At 41.5% G+C, this 18788-nt stretch overlaps 1 protein-coding gene across 1 annotated transcript in view; it reads right to left on the bottom strand.

Moving 5' to 3' along the window:
* The window catches only part of TNFRSF21 (TNF receptor superfamily member 21), a 77790-nt gene that overhangs the window by 34570 nt on the left and 24432 nt on the right, over positions 1 to 18788 (bottom strand). The window contains exons 2-3 of the mRNA XM_036316401.1: positions 15197 to 15848; positions 13132 to 13617 (exon numbers count right to left, since the gene is read on the bottom strand). Of these exons, the coding sequence (XP_036172294.1) occupies positions 13132 to 13617; positions 15197 to 15848 (1138 nt within the window). The remainder of the gene's footprint in view (positions 1 to 13131; positions 13618 to 15196; positions 15849 to 18788) is intronic.

The following is an 18788-nucleotide window of genomic DNA, read 5'->3' as shown; positions in this document are numbered from 1 at the left end:
GATTTTGAATAGAGAATGGCATTTGAACAGGATCATTCTGGCTATTGTGTCAAAAATAAACTGAAGGGGCACAGGCAGAAGTGGGGCAACCGTTCAGAGGCCATCGCAATGATTCAGAAGGGAGATGATAGTGGCTTGGGCCAGAGTGGTGGGAATGCAAACGACAGGAGATGGTCAACATCTGTATGTATTTTGAAAGTAGAGCTGACTGGACTTGCTAATGGATCCAATAAGGGGTGAGAAAGAGGAAAGGAGTAAGGATAATTCTAAGGTTTTGGCCTGAGCAACCAGAAGGTTGGAGAAGCCACTTTGTGCATTGGGAAACTGATGTGGAAATATGGTTTGGGATTCAGTTTTAGACATCTTAAGAGTGAGGTGCCTGTCATCATAATTAAAATGCAAAAGGTTAAAGACAAACAGAGAGCCCTAACTGGTTTGGCTCAGTGGATGGAGCCTCGGCCTGCGGACTGAAGGGTCCCGGGTTCGATTCCGGTCAAGGGCATGTACCTTGGTTGCAGGCACATCCCCAGTGGGGTGTGCAGCAGGCAGCTGATTGATGTTTCTCTCTCATCAATGTTTCTAACTCTCTATCCCTCTCCCTTCCTCTGTGTAAAAAATCAATAAAATATATTTAAAAAAAAAAAAAAAAAGACAAACAGAGAACCTTAAAAAGAGCAAAAAAAAAAAAAGCTGTTAGCTACCTACAAGGGAGCTCCCATAAGACTGTCAGCTGATTTCTCAAAAGAAACTTTTCAGGCCAGAAGGGAGTGGTAAGAAATATTCAAAGTGATGAAAAGCAAGGACCTACAACCAAGATTACTTTATCCTGCAAAGCTACCATTTAGAATTGATGGACAGATAAAGAGCTTCCAAGACAAGCTTTCACCACCACCAAACCATTATTATATGAAACTAGAGGCCCAGTGTGAGACCCCAGACCCACGGCGCCACGAGACCCATCCATGCACCTCCTGGTGACCGGTCGTTTGGTCATTATGACGTTACAGCGTTACGGCCACTGGCCTTTTATAATATAGATTTATAATATAGATGTTAAAGGGTCTTCTTTAAGAAGATAAAAAATATGAACAATAAAATGGCAATAAATACATATCTATCAACAATTGAGTCTACAAACAAAATGAAGTAGCAGAACAGAAACAGACTTATAAACACAGACAGAGAACTTTTTGTTGGCTGCCAGAGGTTGGGGGGGGATGGATGAAAAAGGTGAGGGGATTAAGAAGTACAAATTAGTTGTTATAGAATAGTCATGGGGGATATAAAATGCGGCATAGAAAATTAGTTGATAATATTCTAATAACTAAGAGTGGCATTGGATGGGTGCAAGACTTATTGGAGTGACCATTTATTAAGTTATGTAATGTCGGGTCACTGGGGTGTACACCTGAAACTAATATAATGATGTACGTCAACTTTAATTGAAAATAAAAAATGATTTAAAAAAATAAAAAGAGTGAGGTGCCTGTTAGACATCTGGGTCTGTCAGGCAGGCAAGAAGGAGGATGTTTGCATATCCTGAGCCCTGGGGCTCTCCACTACTTATCAGCGGTTCTCAACCTGTGGGTCGCGACCCCTTTAGGGTCGAACGACCCTTTCACAGGGGTCGCCTAAGACCATCCTGCATATCAGATATTTACATTACGATTCATAACAGTAGCAACATTACATTTATGAAATAGCAATGAAAATAATTTTATGGTAGGGTCACAACATGAGGAACTGTATTTAAAGGGCCAGAAGGTTGAGAACCACTGGCTTAGATGCTGGATTAAAGAAGAGCCAGCCAAGAAGATGAAGAAGAAATACAACAGCCAGAGAGTTGAGAGAACCAGGAGGATGCAGTGTCCTGCAGGCCAAAGGAAGAAAGGGTTTAGGAAGCAGGGGATGAAGGTGCCAAATGCTGTCAATGGGCCTGGTAGAGGAAACCTGAGAACTGAACAACACAGTTAAAATCTTATTGTCAGACTCTATGGAAAAAAAGGCAAGATTGTTGCTAAAATTTCACTGATTCTAAGACATCTCAAGGCATATATATTTTTTTTTCCAAGGCATATTTTAAGGAATGCCTTTCCACAGCTTGGTGGCAGTGGGGTTTTTTCCTTGGTGCTATGTAAATAATGGCATGTCTCGCAATCAATGGCATCTTAGATTTGCTGAAACAAAGTGAGTCATTTTTTTAATTTATAAATTTGAATCCACCTATTTTTTTTTTAAACTCAACATTATCAACAACACGCCTAATATGTGGAATTCTGCACACATATTGCAATGCTTACAACCAATCGGTCGTAAAGAATAATCAACAGATGTCTACCAATTCCTCATCCTCTGCAAAATCTGCTTACACAATGCTTGACCTGGTCGATTCAAGGACACTCATTTTTTTTAAATTGTTTTATTGCTTAAAGTATTACAAAATTGTTTTATTGCTTAAAGTATTACAAAGAGTATTACATATGTCTCCTTTTTGTTTTCTCCCCTTGACCCTCCCCTAGCCTCCCATGTGTCTTGTGTCCATTGGTTATGCTCATATGCATGCATACAAGTCCTTTGGTTGATCTCTTACCCCCCTCCCACCCCCCAACCCTCCCCAACCTTCCCTCTGTAGTTTGACAGTCTGTTCAATGATGCTCTGCCTCTGTATCTATTTTTGTTCATACGTTTATAATGGTCTTTATTATCCATAAATGAGTGAAATCATGTGGTATTTTTCTTTCATTGACTGGCTTATTTCACTTAGCATAATGCTCTCCAGTTCCATCCATGCTGTTGCAAATGCTATGAATTCCTTCTTTTTTACAGCAGCATAGTATTCCATCGTGTAGATGTACCACAGCTTTCTAATCCATTCATCTACTGATGGGCACTTAGGCTGTTTCCAGATCTTAGCTATGGTGAATTGTGCTGCTATGAACATAGGGGTGCATATATCCTTTCTGAATGGTGTTTCTGATTTCTTGGGATATGTTCCTAGAAGTGGGATCACAGGGTCAAATGGGAGTTCCATTTTTAACTTTTTGAGGAAACTCCATACTGTCTTCCATAGTGGCTGCACCAGTCTGCATTCCCACCAGCAGTGCACGAGTGTTCCTTTTTCTCCACATCCTCTCCAGCACTTGTCGTTTGTTGATTTGTTGATGATAGCCATTCTGACAGGTGTGAGATGGTACCTCATTGTTGTTTTGATTTGCATCTCTCAGATGATTAGTGACTTTGAGCATGTTTTCATATGTCTCTTGGCTTTCTGAATGTCTTCTTTTGAAAAGTGTCTATTTAGGTCCTTTGCCCATTTTTTGATTGGATTATTTATCTTCCTTTTGTTAAGTTGTATGAGTTCCCTATAAATGTTGGAGATTAAACCCTTATCGGTGATAACATTGGCAAATATGTTCTCCCATGCAGTGGGCTTTCTTATTGTTTTGCTGATGGTTTCTTTTGCTGTGCAGAGCTTTTTATTTTGATGTAGTCCCATTTGTTTATTTTCTCTTTAGTTTCCAAAGCCCTAGGAGCTGTATCGGTGAAGAAATTGCTTCGGCATATGTCTGAGATTTTGTTGCCTTTGGATTCTTCTAGTATTTTTATGGTTTCCCGTCATACATTTAAGTCTTTTATCCATTTTGAGTTTATTTTTGTGTATGGTGTAAGTTGGTGGTCTAGTTTCATTTTTTTGCATGTATCTGTCCAATTTTCCCGACACCATTTACTAAAGAGACTGTCTTAACTCCATTGTTTGTTCTTGCCTCCTTTGTCAAATATTAATTGAGCATATTGGTTCGGGTCGATTTCTGGGCTCTCTATTCTATTCCATTGATCTATATGTCTGTTCTTGTGCCAGTACCAGGCAGTTTTGAGAACAGTGGCTTTGTAATACAGCTCGATACCTGGTATTGAGGTCCCACCTACTTTGTTCTTTCTCAGGATCGCTGCAGCTATTCGGGGTCTTTTTTTATTCCAGATGAATTTTTGGGGAGTTCATTCTAGATCTGTGAAATATGCCATTGGTATTTTAATGGGGAGTGCATTGAATTTATAGATTGCTTTGTGTAGTATGGACATTTTAATGATGTTGATTCTACCAATCCAAAAACATGGTATGTTCTTCCATCTGTTTATGTCTTCCTCTATCTTTTTTTTCAATGTCCTGTAGTTTTCTGAGTAGAGGTCTTTTACCTCTTTAGTTAAGTTTATTCCTAGGTATCTTAATTTTTTTGGTACGATGGTAAATGGGATTGCTTTTTTAGTCTCTCTTTCTGTAAGCTCACTATTGGTGTATAGAAATGCCATAGATTTCTTGGCATTAATTTTGTATCCTGCTACATTGCCAAATTCATTTATTAAGTCTAATAGTTTTTTGATGGAGTCTTTAGGTTTTTTATGTATAATATCATGTCATCTGTGAATAAGGACAGTTTTATTTCTTCTTTTCCAATTCGGATGAAGGACACTCATGTTTAAGGATTTATTTTTTCTATTTGTATTTTAGACTTGCATGGGGGAAATGCTGATTTATTTTTCAGTAAACGGAATAACTTAAATTCAAAGGCTGCTCCATAAATTATAAAACATACATTTGAAAAATAAATAACTTCCTTCTAAAGCCTAGAGGAAGAAGTCATCAGTGAGTGGCCTGTGGAGGACAGCAGCCTCAACTCCCCAGGGCAAAGACCACATCAGCTACTCTGTCTTTAGATGATGCCTTTAAAGCTACAGCAAGAAGCTTTTCCCCTGCAATGGTTCTGTGTGCTTTAGAATCCTCAAACATCCGGACAGGTTTAAACAGAAAGGTGCTGTCTGCTGGAAGCGGCATGACTGGATGCAAAGGTGGCAAAGGCGGGGGGTGAGGGGTGTGGGTAAAAACTGCCCGCCTATTCCTTCCGCTGTAAAGCAACTGTGGCTGGGACAGCCCTGGGCATGCAGCGCTGGGACACAGCAGCCTCTTAAAGGGAATAATCTACTCCCTTCAGCCTGGCTTCCTGGTGTTTACACTTCAAGTCTACTTCCCATAGGAAACTTGGGCTCAGACAGGCGGACTGTCTGGAATTTTTAGTCAAGGAGGCTCCTGGTGAAGGGAGGACGGCTTCTTTGGCTGCAGCTGCTGCTCTGCCTGGCGCTGAGAAAACCCAAGTTCAACAGATGTGAGTTCAGATGAGCAGGGCTCCATTACTCTGACTTACTTGAAATAGCCCTTATTTTTTTAAAAATAACCATCAGGGCCTTTAGCCATTGGATATCTAGATTTAGAATTCTTCCTTTTCAAGCAATCCCAGAAAAAAGGTAGGAAATCAGAGCGACCTCTACAGAGGAAAACTTCTTATTGATGACTATTTTGTAGTTGCTTCATTTCAGAACAAACTGGGGTTTGTTACGAAGAAAAATAAATTTTTCTTGATTGAGCATGGTTAACAACAACAACAAAAAATCAACCACAGAAACCTGGAAATTTCTAACCTGGAAAAATGAAAATTCAGATTTTTATAAGTCAAAATCCTAAGAATCAAAGCTAAACTAGAGCCCAAGTACTGTACTGCCACTTTCTAGCTGTGTGACCTTGGGCAAGTTACTCTTTGTGCCTCAGTTTCCCCATCTATAAAATGGCAATGATAGTGGTCTACCTCATAGGTTAAGAAAATTACATTAATCGTTATAAAATGCTGAGAACAAGATATTGCACTTGCTAAGCACGGTATAGGGCTTTGTTAAAGAAAAGTAAACAATGAAAATTTCATGGTAACAGAAATATTTCTTATGTTAGAAAAATATATTAGTAATCACAGTGTATGTCATCTTTGCATCCCCAAACCACTTTGTGATCTGTGTCAGTAGTAGCAAACACCCCACAACTTTACTTCAGAATTACTTATTGTCGAATTCCTACCACACTTCATTCGTTCTTCATTTCTGAATACTGAATATGGGAGTTTTAATCATTCAGAAGAAATGTTTTCTTAAGTCATTCCTGAAACCTGATTGAAGAGCATGTTGCTATTGTTCAAATATATCTAGGGCACAGCTTCCAGAAACGCAACATATGTCACCTAACCTACCACAGCAACCTCAGGGTTTTGGGGGTCTTCACACAAAATTTTTTTGTATATTTACACAAAAAACAATCACACTCCACTCCTACAATTGGACTGCATCTTACTACTTAGTCTGGAAAGAGGACAAAGTCTGCAGAGTTATGAACCTGGAAGATGCATTTCTGTCACAACCCTCAATAAAGACCAGTTCTCCCCACGCTTGACCAATCTTTGAAGAGGAACCACAATTCAGGAGGAAAGGAAGCATTTTCCTGAGCCTGTTGTTGGGATTCATAAGGACGGAACAGAGCATGAGCCTGTTACTGAGCAAAACCTAAAGACAACAGATGAGAAGGGATATGTCACTGTTTGTTTGCTAGGTAAGGTGAGGGGATGTCCTATTTTGCTTTTGAGCAGTGAGTTGTGGATAGGGGGCAGGATGGAAGAAATAAAATATATAATACCAGGAACTCAAGGACTATAACAGAACTTGGTTCAAGGACAGTGTCTGAAGCTTTTAGATAAGTGCTCTAAGCAAATAATAGCCTGGTTCTTCATCATTGTTTCCCCTAAGAGCAGTCTTTACATATAGATTAGGGTATCAAAATTATGCAAATCAGAGGTTCAACCACCAAGCCAGCTGGTCTGTACAAAAACGTTGTCTTTGGGTTTTAAGCTTGAAATAAAACGGAAAGCGTTGGGTTGTGGGTTGTTTTCAACTTCACATTTCCATTTTTGCATCACTTTAGGACAGGCTTTTAGAATAGAGGGAGATGTTAGACATACTTGAATCCAAGACTCTCATCGAACAGCTGAGCAAACCAGGCCCACAAGGTTCTTCCCTTTGCACAGCTTCCCCCTCCCAGCCAACACTGCCCCAACCCACTCACCCCATTCCACCAACAGCTCCTCCTCACCCTACAGGAGCAGGCCAGGTGAGCCTCGTTCCTTCCTTTCACCCTCTAGAATGCTGAGAATCAGCCTACATGTGCCACACTGTCATTTTCCAGTTCCTTTTGTACTGGCCAATTGGCCTCTAAGGCATTTTATGGCCAAATTCTAGTTGCAGATGTTTTCTCTGTAGCCATTTCTCATTAAATATGATCCTTAATGGATTTCTACTTGGTTGAAAATTAGATATAGTTGTCCCTCTGCCCTGACCTCAGCTCATCATGTAATCTTCAGCACAGCTTAACTCCCTGACCTTCTTGTGGGGGGGAGAGAGAAAGAAAAGGAAGCTGAGATGGCAGCTTTATCAATGTCACCTATGATCTCAGTCAATGTTCACAAACAACCCCATGAGAGAGACAAGAGTTATGTCCACACTGCAGATGATAAAACTGAGGAGGGGTCCAGTAGCCTGGCACAGTTACAGAGCGAGGGCTGATATTCAAAACCCAGGCCAACCGGACTCATCAGCCCTCATCTTTCACTGCAGTGTGCTGCCTCCCAGGACTTAGTAAAGTATTATTAACCCTGTCTTTCTGAGTCTTGGTTGCTTTTTTTGAATGTGTCTCCCCACAAACCCCCATTCCCCAATTAAGTCAGTGGCTTGAAAACAATCCAACCTTGAATAGGATAAGTGGGTAAGTCACAGGTGCTCTAGACCAGTGCTGTCCAACAAGACTTTCGATGATGGAAATAGCCTGTACCTGTCCTGTCCAATATGGTAACTATTAGCAACACGTGGCTATTGAGCACTGAAGCTGTGGCTGATTCAACCAAGAAACTTGGACTTTTAAGTTTACTTCAATTTAGTTTTACATTTAACAGCTCATGTGATAGCCATATAAGCTAGCACAGTTTGAGACCGCCCCTCCTTGAGCCCTGTGCTATTGGCCCAGCCTAGGGGACACACAATAAGACCCATTGCCTTCTAAGAGCTCCTACGCAATGCGCAGAAACAAACCACAGGCACACAGTTAAACGGTATAAGACAGAACAAACTGAAGGAATTAAGAAATAGAATCTCAGAATATAGTTCTACAGAGTGAGACCTTTGCCCTTTTGCTGCTGCAGGTACAGAGCATCTGCTGGAGAAAGTACACCAGCCGCTTTCACAACCCCTCTTGCAGTTCATTTAGAGGAGATGCTATCTTTCTATCTCGTGTACTTGGAGTAACTACACCGGGAGGGATTACTGTCCCAGTCAAATGCTGACTGTCTCCCTAAGGTTCAGGACTGAGAATGTGCTAATTAGGAACTAAGACAGTTAAAACTAAATAAATCCAATTCCTTTGTCTCACCCCATTTTTCTTCATAACCTGAAGTCTGAAAGAAAAAGGAAATACTATCGAGCAGAGATACTGTCCATTTTTCGCTCCTTTTATCACCTTGCAGAACTTCCTCCACAAGTAATTTCAGGGCAATTTCCATTCCTCATCTGCTTTTTAAACTTCTCCTCAGACTCCCTAGGGCAACAGATTGCTTGGGACCCAAGGTCACAGTTTTTCCAAATAGTCAGTCATAAGGGTGAACAAAGGAGGGGGAGAGGGGGAAGAAGTGGGGAAGGGAGAGAGGAGAAGAGGAAGAAAGGAGGGGAAGGTCACTAGGAAGAACCCGTATTAGAAACAGCAGTAAGAGAACAGCAGTTGGTTCTGTTCTCGGCCATCCCCGTTCCCCAGCTGGGGCTGGACCACAGCTCTGTGTCTGGCATAATTATAAGGAAGTAACTGTTTTGAGACCATCTGAGACTTTCTCAGTGCAATGTACAGCCAGCTGTGTGTGGACTAAGTTTCACTATCTTTACTTTTGTGCTTTATGTGAGAAACAGATCAGACAAAATATACTGTTTTCCATGTAACCTCCCAATTAATGTGAACCCGCATTAATCTTAATTTTAAATAAAATTGAACATGTTGGATCCCACTTACCCCATAATGTTGGGATTATACTACAAAAGGAAATAGAAGTATTACTTAAACAACAAAAGCATAACAAATTGAGCATTAGCATAGATTTACATCCTAATGACACCTGAATCTAGTAATAAACTCATAAATAAAAGATTTGTGTATAAGAATTCTGGGCGCTCTCTCCTGGGATCACACCCATGTGCTTCTTCCCTCTCAGGCATGCGTCTTCTAAACTCTAAGGGGCCCAATGAGACCTGCAACCTGGGGAGCAATGGGCAGCGGCAGCTCATCCCGGGCTAACCCCCAAACCTACCTCGAAGGCCTCTTTTCTCTGACTTTCCTATAACATCTGTAGAGAGCCAAAGCAGCCCAGCCTAGGCTCTCTCCTGTTGCTTCTTCTATCCTAGGCCCTGCCTTGTTTCACTGTCTCCAGTTTTAATAAATTGAAAAAAAAAATTCTGAAAGGACTTCTGATGCCTGTTGCGGAAACAGACACATTACAAGAAACCAGAGTCCAATCCCAATTTACTAAACATTAAATTGCTCTGACTTCATGAAGGAAAGAAGCACACAAAATACCACAGCACCCTCAGTCTTCCATCCTCCTAGCCACATAAGGTGTCTCCAATACCAGGATTCCATGAAAGTAGGATTGCAGTTTTGTGGAGTTCAACTTTAAAAACTATAAATCCTTGGTAGGCAGAGAGGGGTGAGTAGAGCCAAAAAAAGAGGTTCTTTTTTTTTTCTTTTTTTAATCCTCATCTGAGCATATTTTTCCATTGATTTTTAGAAAGAGTGGAAAGGAAGGGGAGAGACAGAGAGAGAAAAACATCGATGTGAAAGAGACACATTGATTGGTTGCCTCCTGCATGCGCCCTGGCCAGGGCTGGGATTGAGCCTGCAACCGAGGTACATGCCCTTGACCAGAATCGAAGCCGGAACCCTTCAGTCTACAGGCCAATGCACTGAGCCAAACTGGCTAGGTTCTTGTAGAGAAAGACAGGAACCAATGGCTTAGCTTCAGAGTGCTGAGGGTCTGTCTATATGGCACTCAGGAGCGTAGCATGGCCTGCTTAAGGTGGGCAGGCGTAAGTGAGGTCTTACAGGCGTAAGTGACCTCTTATGGAGAGCACCCTGGGCTAGGCAATTTGACCCCTACTCTCATCCTCACGAACAATTCAGTGTAAATGGACAAGGACCAGAAAAAGATCTTATACAGGATTATCTGCTGCCCAGAACTCACTGCAATCAGAACAACAAGATAGTGTTTCTAGAGGCCTCTCTGAGCACCTGGAATGGTTTTTATTAAACAGAACCTCTCTTTGTAATGGGATTTTACTTAGTTGAACCTTTCAGAACAGAAATTTGGAAAAAATAGACCTCGTTTAGAAAAACATCCTAAATATGAACATCCCAATGGAAAAACCGGATGGGGGAGGGGGAGAGAGTTAAACTCTTGGAAAAGATAGTTACACTTGAATGAGGCCACAGTAATCCCCCCTTCTCCACGGAGGATACATTCCCAAGACCCTCAGTGGATCCTTAAACTACAGATAGCACCAAACCCTAATCCATAAATTCAACTACCAAAGAAATGGAGTTGTTCCTTTAAAGAAGTAAATAAGGAGAGGAGAGTTTCAAATACTTACATAATCCAACAGGACATTCTCTACTAATTAGACATATCAGAACAAGTGTCTGACTGATCACTTAAAGAGCAATTTAATGAAATACTTGATCCTGGACCAGATTCTATACCAGATAAAAAAAAAAATGCATGCTATCTATGAAGGCCCTTAATGGACTGACTGAGAATACTGGAATATGGATGGTAAGTTACAATATTATATTCATGTTAAATTTATTTGAGGTTGAAAACTGTACTTTTTTTTTTTAAAGAGAATATCCTTATTGTTTAGAAATACACACTGAAGTTTGTAGGCACAAAGGGCCAGGATATAGTCCAGAAAAATTATTTTCTGGATGTACATGTGTGCATATACACAAAATATTGTATATGTTACATTATATAATAAATATAATGAACTATTCTGTATTATACATATTTTATAACTTATAAAGTCTATTTTTAATATAAAGAGGGCACATAATGCAAAAGAGCAAAATATTAACAACAGGTTGACCTGGGCACGGGTATACAGGTATTCTTTGTACGACTCTTGCAATTTTTCCGTAATTTTGAAATGATGTCCAAATAAAAAGATTTTTATTAAAAAGGAGGGGAGGATTGAAGCCTTCCTTCCCCAGCTGGGTTGCCAGCAAGGGGTAGTCTCCTTCAAGTCAGGGCAGGCTCTGTCCCCAGGAGGGGGTTCGTCTCAGTCTGATTTTCACTTGATTTGCTCATTCACACAAATTAGCAAAGGAAAGCAAAATAAGTTACTGTTGTTGTTTTTTTCACTTTCTCTAAATTTCTGATTATAAAAGTAGCATGTGCTACTTTTAGAAAATTTGGGGAAAGGAAAACTAACAAAGAAGAAAAAAAACCCACACATTAATCTCACCAAACTTAAAGAACATCACTGTCATTTTGGCCAATTTTCTTTCAGTCTCTATTTCATAGTTTTAAGGGAACTGGGATTATATTATATGAATTGTGTAGTCTGGGTTGTTTTTTCTTTTCTTTAACCTAGTGTAAAACATTTTCCTATGTCATCAGTCAAAAAATTCATAAAATCTTCAATGTCAATACATTTCATATTACAGATAGGCCCATGGTCGGCAAACTGCAGCTCGCAAGCCACATGCGGCTCTTGGCCCCTTGAGTGTGGCTCTTCCTAAGCCTTAGGAGTACCCTAATTAAGTTAATAACAATGTACCTACCTATGTAGTTTAAGTTTAAAAAATTTGGCTCTCAAAAGAAATTTCAATCGTTGTACTGTTGATATTTGGCTTTTTTAAAAAATATATATTTTATTGATTTTTTTACAGAGAGGAAGGGAGAAGGATAGAGAGTTAGAAACATTGATGAGAGAGAAACATCGATCAGCTGCCTCCTGCACAGCTCCCACTGGGGATGTGCCCGCAACCAAGGTACATGCCCTTGATCGGAATCGAACTCAGGACCCCTCAGTCCGCAGGCCGACGCTCTATCCAGTGAGCCAAACCAGTCAGGGCATATTTGGCCCTTTTGACTTAATGAGTTTGCCGACCACTGAGATAGGCCATCATTTACTTAATTCATTTCCTTAAAACTGTCCCTTTGTTTCCAATTTCAACTTAGTTAAAAGTTTAAGATCTTTTTGCTTAAATCTTTTTTTTTTGGGGGGGGGGGTATTTCTGGTTAAAATAGATGAATAAAAATGGAATTGCTGGAACAAAAGGTATAAGCAGAGTTTTAAGACTCAATACAAAAGGCCAACCGCTTTTTTAGAAAATTAGGCTAACTTTAAAGGGGCAAGAAGGCACCTGACTGAAATTGTCAAAATTGCAGGCCGAAATCTCATTTTAGGATTTATAGAAAGGGAAATTACTGCCACCGTCTGAAAACTCCCATCTCACCTCAAACAGCTCCTGGGACAACTTCCGTAAGCTATTTCTGGCCTTCAAAAAAGGAAAAACAAATATTCCAGCCTGTGTCAACACATACTTCTACTACTATGTAGAAGATGGGAGGCCCAGCCTCAAATGATCACCAACACATTAAGCTTTGAGTGTCTGTCATCTAAAAGCCCTTCCTACCCTGATAGAAATGGGATCCTAAAAATATAAGGAGGGGAAAAGTACATGGGCAAAAAGTATAGGGACCTAGAAGCAAGGTTGAGGTTCTAAAAGGCAAACTTAAGACAAATTCTTTTTTCTTTTCTTAGCAGCCCAGTAGTGAAAAAGAAGTGAGGGTTCCACTAGTCCGGAGACGTAGAGTCAGTCCCATCTGTCCTGAGCAAACAACCAGCCTGAGTCAAGGATGCAGCCAAACCTCTCTGAACTCAATCTCCTCCCATGTTCAATGACAAGGCTGAACAAAGTCCCTAAATGTCCCTCTCACACCTCTCATTTTGCAACATGCCCCTTTAAATGCGCCAGGGGAGAAAAGGGCAGAGTGGTTATTCTCTCTGAACACAGTGCATCAAATGCTGACCACCTCATTTCTCCTAACACATCTAGATCAAATAGCACTAGGTGTACAAAAGACATTCCAGAAATGTTGCATTTCCCACTCCTCCAGACAACAGGGACAAGGGAAAGAGAGGCAAGGAGAAGAAAAGAAAGCTCACCGTGGCCATTGCAGTAGTAGATCCACTTCTCCCGGTTCTGGGTTGGGGCGATGGATTTCTTCAGCCCCGCCTTTTCCACAATGGCACTGGGATCCTGCCGGGGCCCCTTTTTTAGAGTCCTTGAGCTTTTCCGGATACTGCACACCACTATCACCACAAGCACCAGCAGCAGGAAAAGCACAATCATCCAGGGCAGATGCTCATTGATGTCAAAATGCTTGTGCGGGTTCTGTCTGGGATGACCCCTCTTGATGCTTTTGATGGGCGTGCTGGACTTCTCGCCCCCAGTGGCCTCCATGGGTGGCAGCAGCTTCAGGATGTGTCTGTGGTGGGAGCCTTGCTGGTGGTCCACGACCTGGAGGTTTGGGAGGGTCTTGTTCACACCTTCCTCCCACCTTGTGTTGTTGGGGACTGTCTCTTCATGGATGCCACTCAGTTCCTTTGGTCTAACAGAGGCAGAGGAGTTGAATTCTGTTGAGTTCATGCCTAGAAAAAAAAAAGAGTAAAGAGGGGGATGAGTTTTTCTATATTTGGAGATCTATATATCCCATCCTCTTCCTGCTCATCTCCACACCAGGCAGATCATTAAAGAAGAGATGACCTTTGGAGTTTAAAAATAGGTTATATTGCACATTTTCATAAAGATCTTAAAAGCACCTTTACGTGGAAGATAAAAACGAAGGGTAACAGCTAAACTCATTTACTTTCTCGTGCCATAACCAAGGGCATTCTCAGGGATCCAACATCTGACCTTCACAGCAGCTCCCTGTGCTTCACACCCTGAGCAGACACATATATATATTCAGAGCTTTAGTCAACTCTCAACTGTTCTGACTACTCAGAGAACTAGTTCAAATTTAATTCCTTTGTCCTTTAATTCCTTTGTACCTCCTCTCCCAACTTTTGACTATGTCATAATGCAATGGTAAATTTGAGGATATGACTAAGGTAAGAAAAGAGCTCAAACTCAAAACCAAGTTTGACCAGTGAAAGGAAGTTTTGGTGAGACAGGTCAGTGAATAAAATAAGGCAGGACTTCCTTAGTATCTTCTATGAGTAGATTAAGAAAGATTTAGATTTCTCAACCACTGGCCATGGGCATGGCCAGTTTAGTGGACTTCTGTCAGAGAAGCTTCCACAAGTTGTCTCCATTAACGAGTCGTGAGAGCCAGAGATTTTGAGTCCCAAGAAATAGGACCTGTCCTGTATCGGACCCTGAGAAAACCTGGTCAGGTCATGTGAGTCCGTTTCTTCCTTTCAAAATGGCAGCTGCCAGGCTCTCCTCACAGGGTCATCATCAAGGTCAAGTACAATCGCACCTGAGAGGATGCTAGAAAGCACAACTCAAGTGGGCTATCATCTCGATGAAAATTAAATTCAATCAAAAAGGATTTGAGAATAAAGACTAAATTTTATAGTCTGCCTGAGATTCTAAAGGAATCTGAGGAAAACAGTGATATCCAGTGAAGAACCTCAAGTTAGAATCATTTGGAAAAAAAAATGCATTATTTTCCAGATGTGAATGGTAGCTAGTTACCTTCAGTGTGATACAAATTTGCTTGTTTCCTGAAGCTTCTAACTTATTTTCCCCACCTTTGATCCAATATTCATCCCTCCCCTCCACATCTCATAGTATTTTCTTCCCTTCTCCCTCCTTCTTACCTCTGGCTGTATCTACCCAGGATTGACTCCAAGTTGAAAAACTTTTCATCGGAGTGAGACCTTAAATATCTAAATCACTCATTTACTTGACGAGTTTGAAACCAAAACCAGAAGAAGTTCAGTGACTTACATAAGGCCACACACTGTCCTTGTTTTACTAGGTTCTTATTTGCTAGCTTGATGTGACCTAGTTTTTAGATATCTGATCCCCCTAAGTGCAACCTTCTGAGTTGAAATGTTTCTAAAAGGTCCCAAAGAAGCTAGATTTAATTAGCCACAAAATGCAAGCCCCTTCATCAAGGGATATACAAAATGCAAAACCATCCTTGGCACAGGCCCATTGCCAGTACCTTCACTGGGCTCAAAGCCCTCCTCAAATAAACAACTCATGAGGTTAAGTTACCTTGGGAAACATACGTGGAGGAAGGGACTTCATGAGATTCCATGTGCTCAAGGCGTGAAAAGATGGCTGTGCCAGGGGAAGGTGAGGTTGTACTGGAGAAGGTCGGGGGTGTGCCACAGACGTTGTCTGCCACCTTGGTGCCTGGCTTGATCACCACCAGGTTCTGAGCCAGACAGTCTGTGTATGCTTTGCATTTCATCACACTAGAAGGCACATCAGAGAAGGTACCCCGAGCACACTGCTTACACCGCACATCCTCGGTCTCCGTCCCTTTCTTCCGCACACCCCAGCCCACGGGACACACCGTATGGGGAGCGCAGGTAGCATTAAACTGGAACATGCCAGGTGGGCAAGTGCATTCTCGGTCAGTCAAGGCAGTACAAGGTAATTTCTCAATCATTGGCCATGGGCATGGCTGACTACAGTCATGGCATTTCTCTATGCCATTCTCATGCCTGGTAAAGGTCCCCACAGGGCAACTGCTGCAGACACGCAGGCTTGTGTTGGTACAGTGCTCAGATACATAGGTTCCTGCCGGACACTTGTCACAGGTTAGCACCTGGCCGGTGGCACGGTCAACGTGGTGATATTTGCCAATGAGACTTGAGGCCTTCTGTTCTGGCTGAGCAGAGGTGGTGCTAAGGAATCCAAGCTGAAAGAAATAAAAGGGGAAGGGGGAGGAATAAAAACCAAGAAGGTGCTATAAAGGAACAGAGAATAAAAGATGGAACAATCCCACCACCACCATTATCATTCCCAGGAAAGATCTGACGGGTACAGTATCCTCCTAACAGCAGGCTGCTGCAGAAGAGGAAGAGAGAAACAGACTCTGATTCGCCCCCAGCCCCACCCCCTGGCACCTGACCTTCTAGCTGTGAAGCTTTGGTTTCCTTGCCTGACCTTTGCCTCAGCTTCCTTTTCTTCCATGTGTAAACTGAGGCTGACAATACCTCTCGATTATAAAAATCAGCTGAGAATATGGACATGAAAGCACTCTGTAGCTTGTATAAAAAATGCCATATAGTAGCCGGTTTGGCTCAGTGGATATAGTGTTGACCTGCAAACCAAAGGGTCCCAGGTTCGATTCCGGTCAAGGGCATGTACCTCGTTGCAGGCTTCTCCTTGGCCCAGGCCCTGGTCAGGGCATGTGCAGGAGGCAACCAATCGATGTGTTTCTCTTACATCGATATTTCTCTCTGTCTTTCCCTCTCTCTTCCACTCTCTCTCTCTCTCTAAATATAAATGGGAAAATATTCTCGGGTGAGGATTTAAAATAAGTAAATAAATAAATACCTAGCGGTGTGGCTCAGTTGGTTGGAGCATCGTCCTGTACACTGAAAGGCTGAAGGTTCAAACCCTGGTTGGGGTGCATACAGAAGGCAACTGATCAATGTTTCTCACATTGATCTCTCTCTCTCTCAAATCAATAAAAGCATACCCTCAGGTGAGGATTTAAAAAATGCTATATGGAAGTCAAACATTCTTAAAAAAAAATTTTTAAAACAGGCAAACATCCTAATGCAAGAAGAAAATAACTTGCTGAATAGTTTATCATCCTTTCCATGACCCAATGTTACCATATCTTGACACCAGGACAAAACAATTGAGAAATAGGATGGCATGTATCCAAACTGCTACTTTCATAGCACCAGATACTCAGAGTTAACCTAGAGACATGGCAAGGTGTTTTCAAATGTTTCATCTATGCAAAGCTGTACGTTTCATTTGCCTGGTTTTGGGTTTTTTGTTTGTTTTACAAAACAGAGTTAGGCCCTTGACATTCTTAATATGCTTTAATCAGCAGAGTTGATGCTTTTAGATGCATACCCTATTTGTCCAGCCTCTGAAGCCCATGGCCAATAAGGCATGGACCTGCAGCCACCTAAGAACCCAAGCACAAAGCTGGCCTCAGCAAGGAATCAATAGACGTTTAAATTTAATTCATAGAAGAGAAACTTTACCTAGCTAGACAGAATTTTAAACTATCTTCCAGAATGAAAACTTGGGAGAAAGGAAAGTATATTTGTGATACTAAATCCTGAGGTCCTTTGGCAGGGGGTTGGGTAAGTTTAAGGATGCATGTTTAAAAAGAGCTTTGCTGCATTAATGAAGATTGAGAGGGTGCAACAAGAAAGTTTTCACTGTCTTCTACAAATTCTTCAAAATGGAGAGAGGTTGCCCATTCGGCATGGCTCAGTGATTGAGTGTCGGCCTATGAACCAGGAGGTCATGGTCAGTACATATGCCAGGGTTGTGGGCTCGATCCTCAGTAGAGGGCATGTAGGAGGCAGCGATTAATGATTCTCTCTGATCATTGATGTTTCTATCTCTCTCCCTTCCTCTCTGAAATCAATAAAAATATTTTTTCAAAGAGAAATTTAATCTCAAAAAAAAAATGGAGTGAGCTTATGTGTCAAGAAAATAATGGCTACCTCAACTACCAGCTATCCAGCAGGGCAAATTCCTTCTAAACTTATCTCTGTACCAGTAACTGAGAGAGTAAAGCAAGAATTTCTTCAAAGTGATCAGAGTTCCTGTTTCCTTAAAACCTTGAAACATAACCCAAGAGTCCATTCTCCTCTACCTCAAATTTAACTATTTGAACCAAAAGTATCAACCTTAAAGTCCTTTACCCTGTCCCCGAGCTGCCTCCAGTTAAATGACAATATTGAAAACAAATTTTCAGTTTAAAAGAATATATTCATCTTTTCTTTAATCTGAGAGCCCCCCCCCAAAAAAAAGGATAGTAGTTGATTTTCTTGGTAAGAGACTTAACTTCATCTTGGTCTCTGGAGAAAAGTAACCTGCTTGATAATAAATTCTGTAGTAACATCCCTTTTTACTTCTGGCTTTTTTTCCCCTCCTTGTTTTTGCAAAATCAGCCCAGCCACCCTCTTCTGAACATAGTAGATGCATCAGACTGAGAAAGAAAACTCATTACTATTTTGTGGATCCCAAGTGCCATCTGCCAAGTACATGAAGACAAATCTTGTCCCAAGCTCCGCAACGATAAGGACCCAACCCAAGAGGTTGCAAAAGAGGCCCTGCTCTGTACTTCTCCAAGTTCCTTCCTATCTAGTTTCTAAGTGCAAAAGCCACTGTAGAGAACTGCAGTGCTCAGGAAGCCGGAAAGATGTAAACATGCTTCTAAGTCTAAGGTGAGGGATGCCACTACTGGGTTCTGCATGAGTCCCCTGATTACTGAATTACTGGAGGTCCCTCAAGCAGAATACAGAACCCACCTCCAAACCTCACTGCACCCACATGCTTCTCCATTCATTAGGTAGGTTTTCCAGTTCTTTGTTCATTTAAAAGAACTGATCAAGTTTCTAATTAAACAAAACTCTGGACTCTTTAAACTGCACCCTACTAGGTAACCCACTTAAGATGATGGGGCTCTACAAAGGGACCATGCTACAAGAGGCAATTCCAGCTCCTACAAATACAGTGAACAGAAAACAGGCCTCGCAGCCTCACCTGGGCTGAACACTAAACCTGAACCTTGTGCACAGACTAGGTACTGTGAAAGCATTGGACAAATGTTTCTTGAAGATCTGCTATGTGTGTATAAGAACCTTTCAAACTCTACCCC

Source organism: Myotis myotis, unplaced genomic scaffold, assembly GCF_014108235.1.
Source record: "Myotis myotis isolate mMyoMyo1 unplaced genomic scaffold, mMyoMyo1.p scaffold_m19_p_7, whole genome shotgun sequence".
Lineage (NCBI taxonomy): Eukaryota > Metazoa > Chordata > Mammalia > Chiroptera > Vespertilionidae > Myotis > Myotis myotis.
This window is presented reverse-complemented; position numbering and strand designations above follow the sequence as displayed.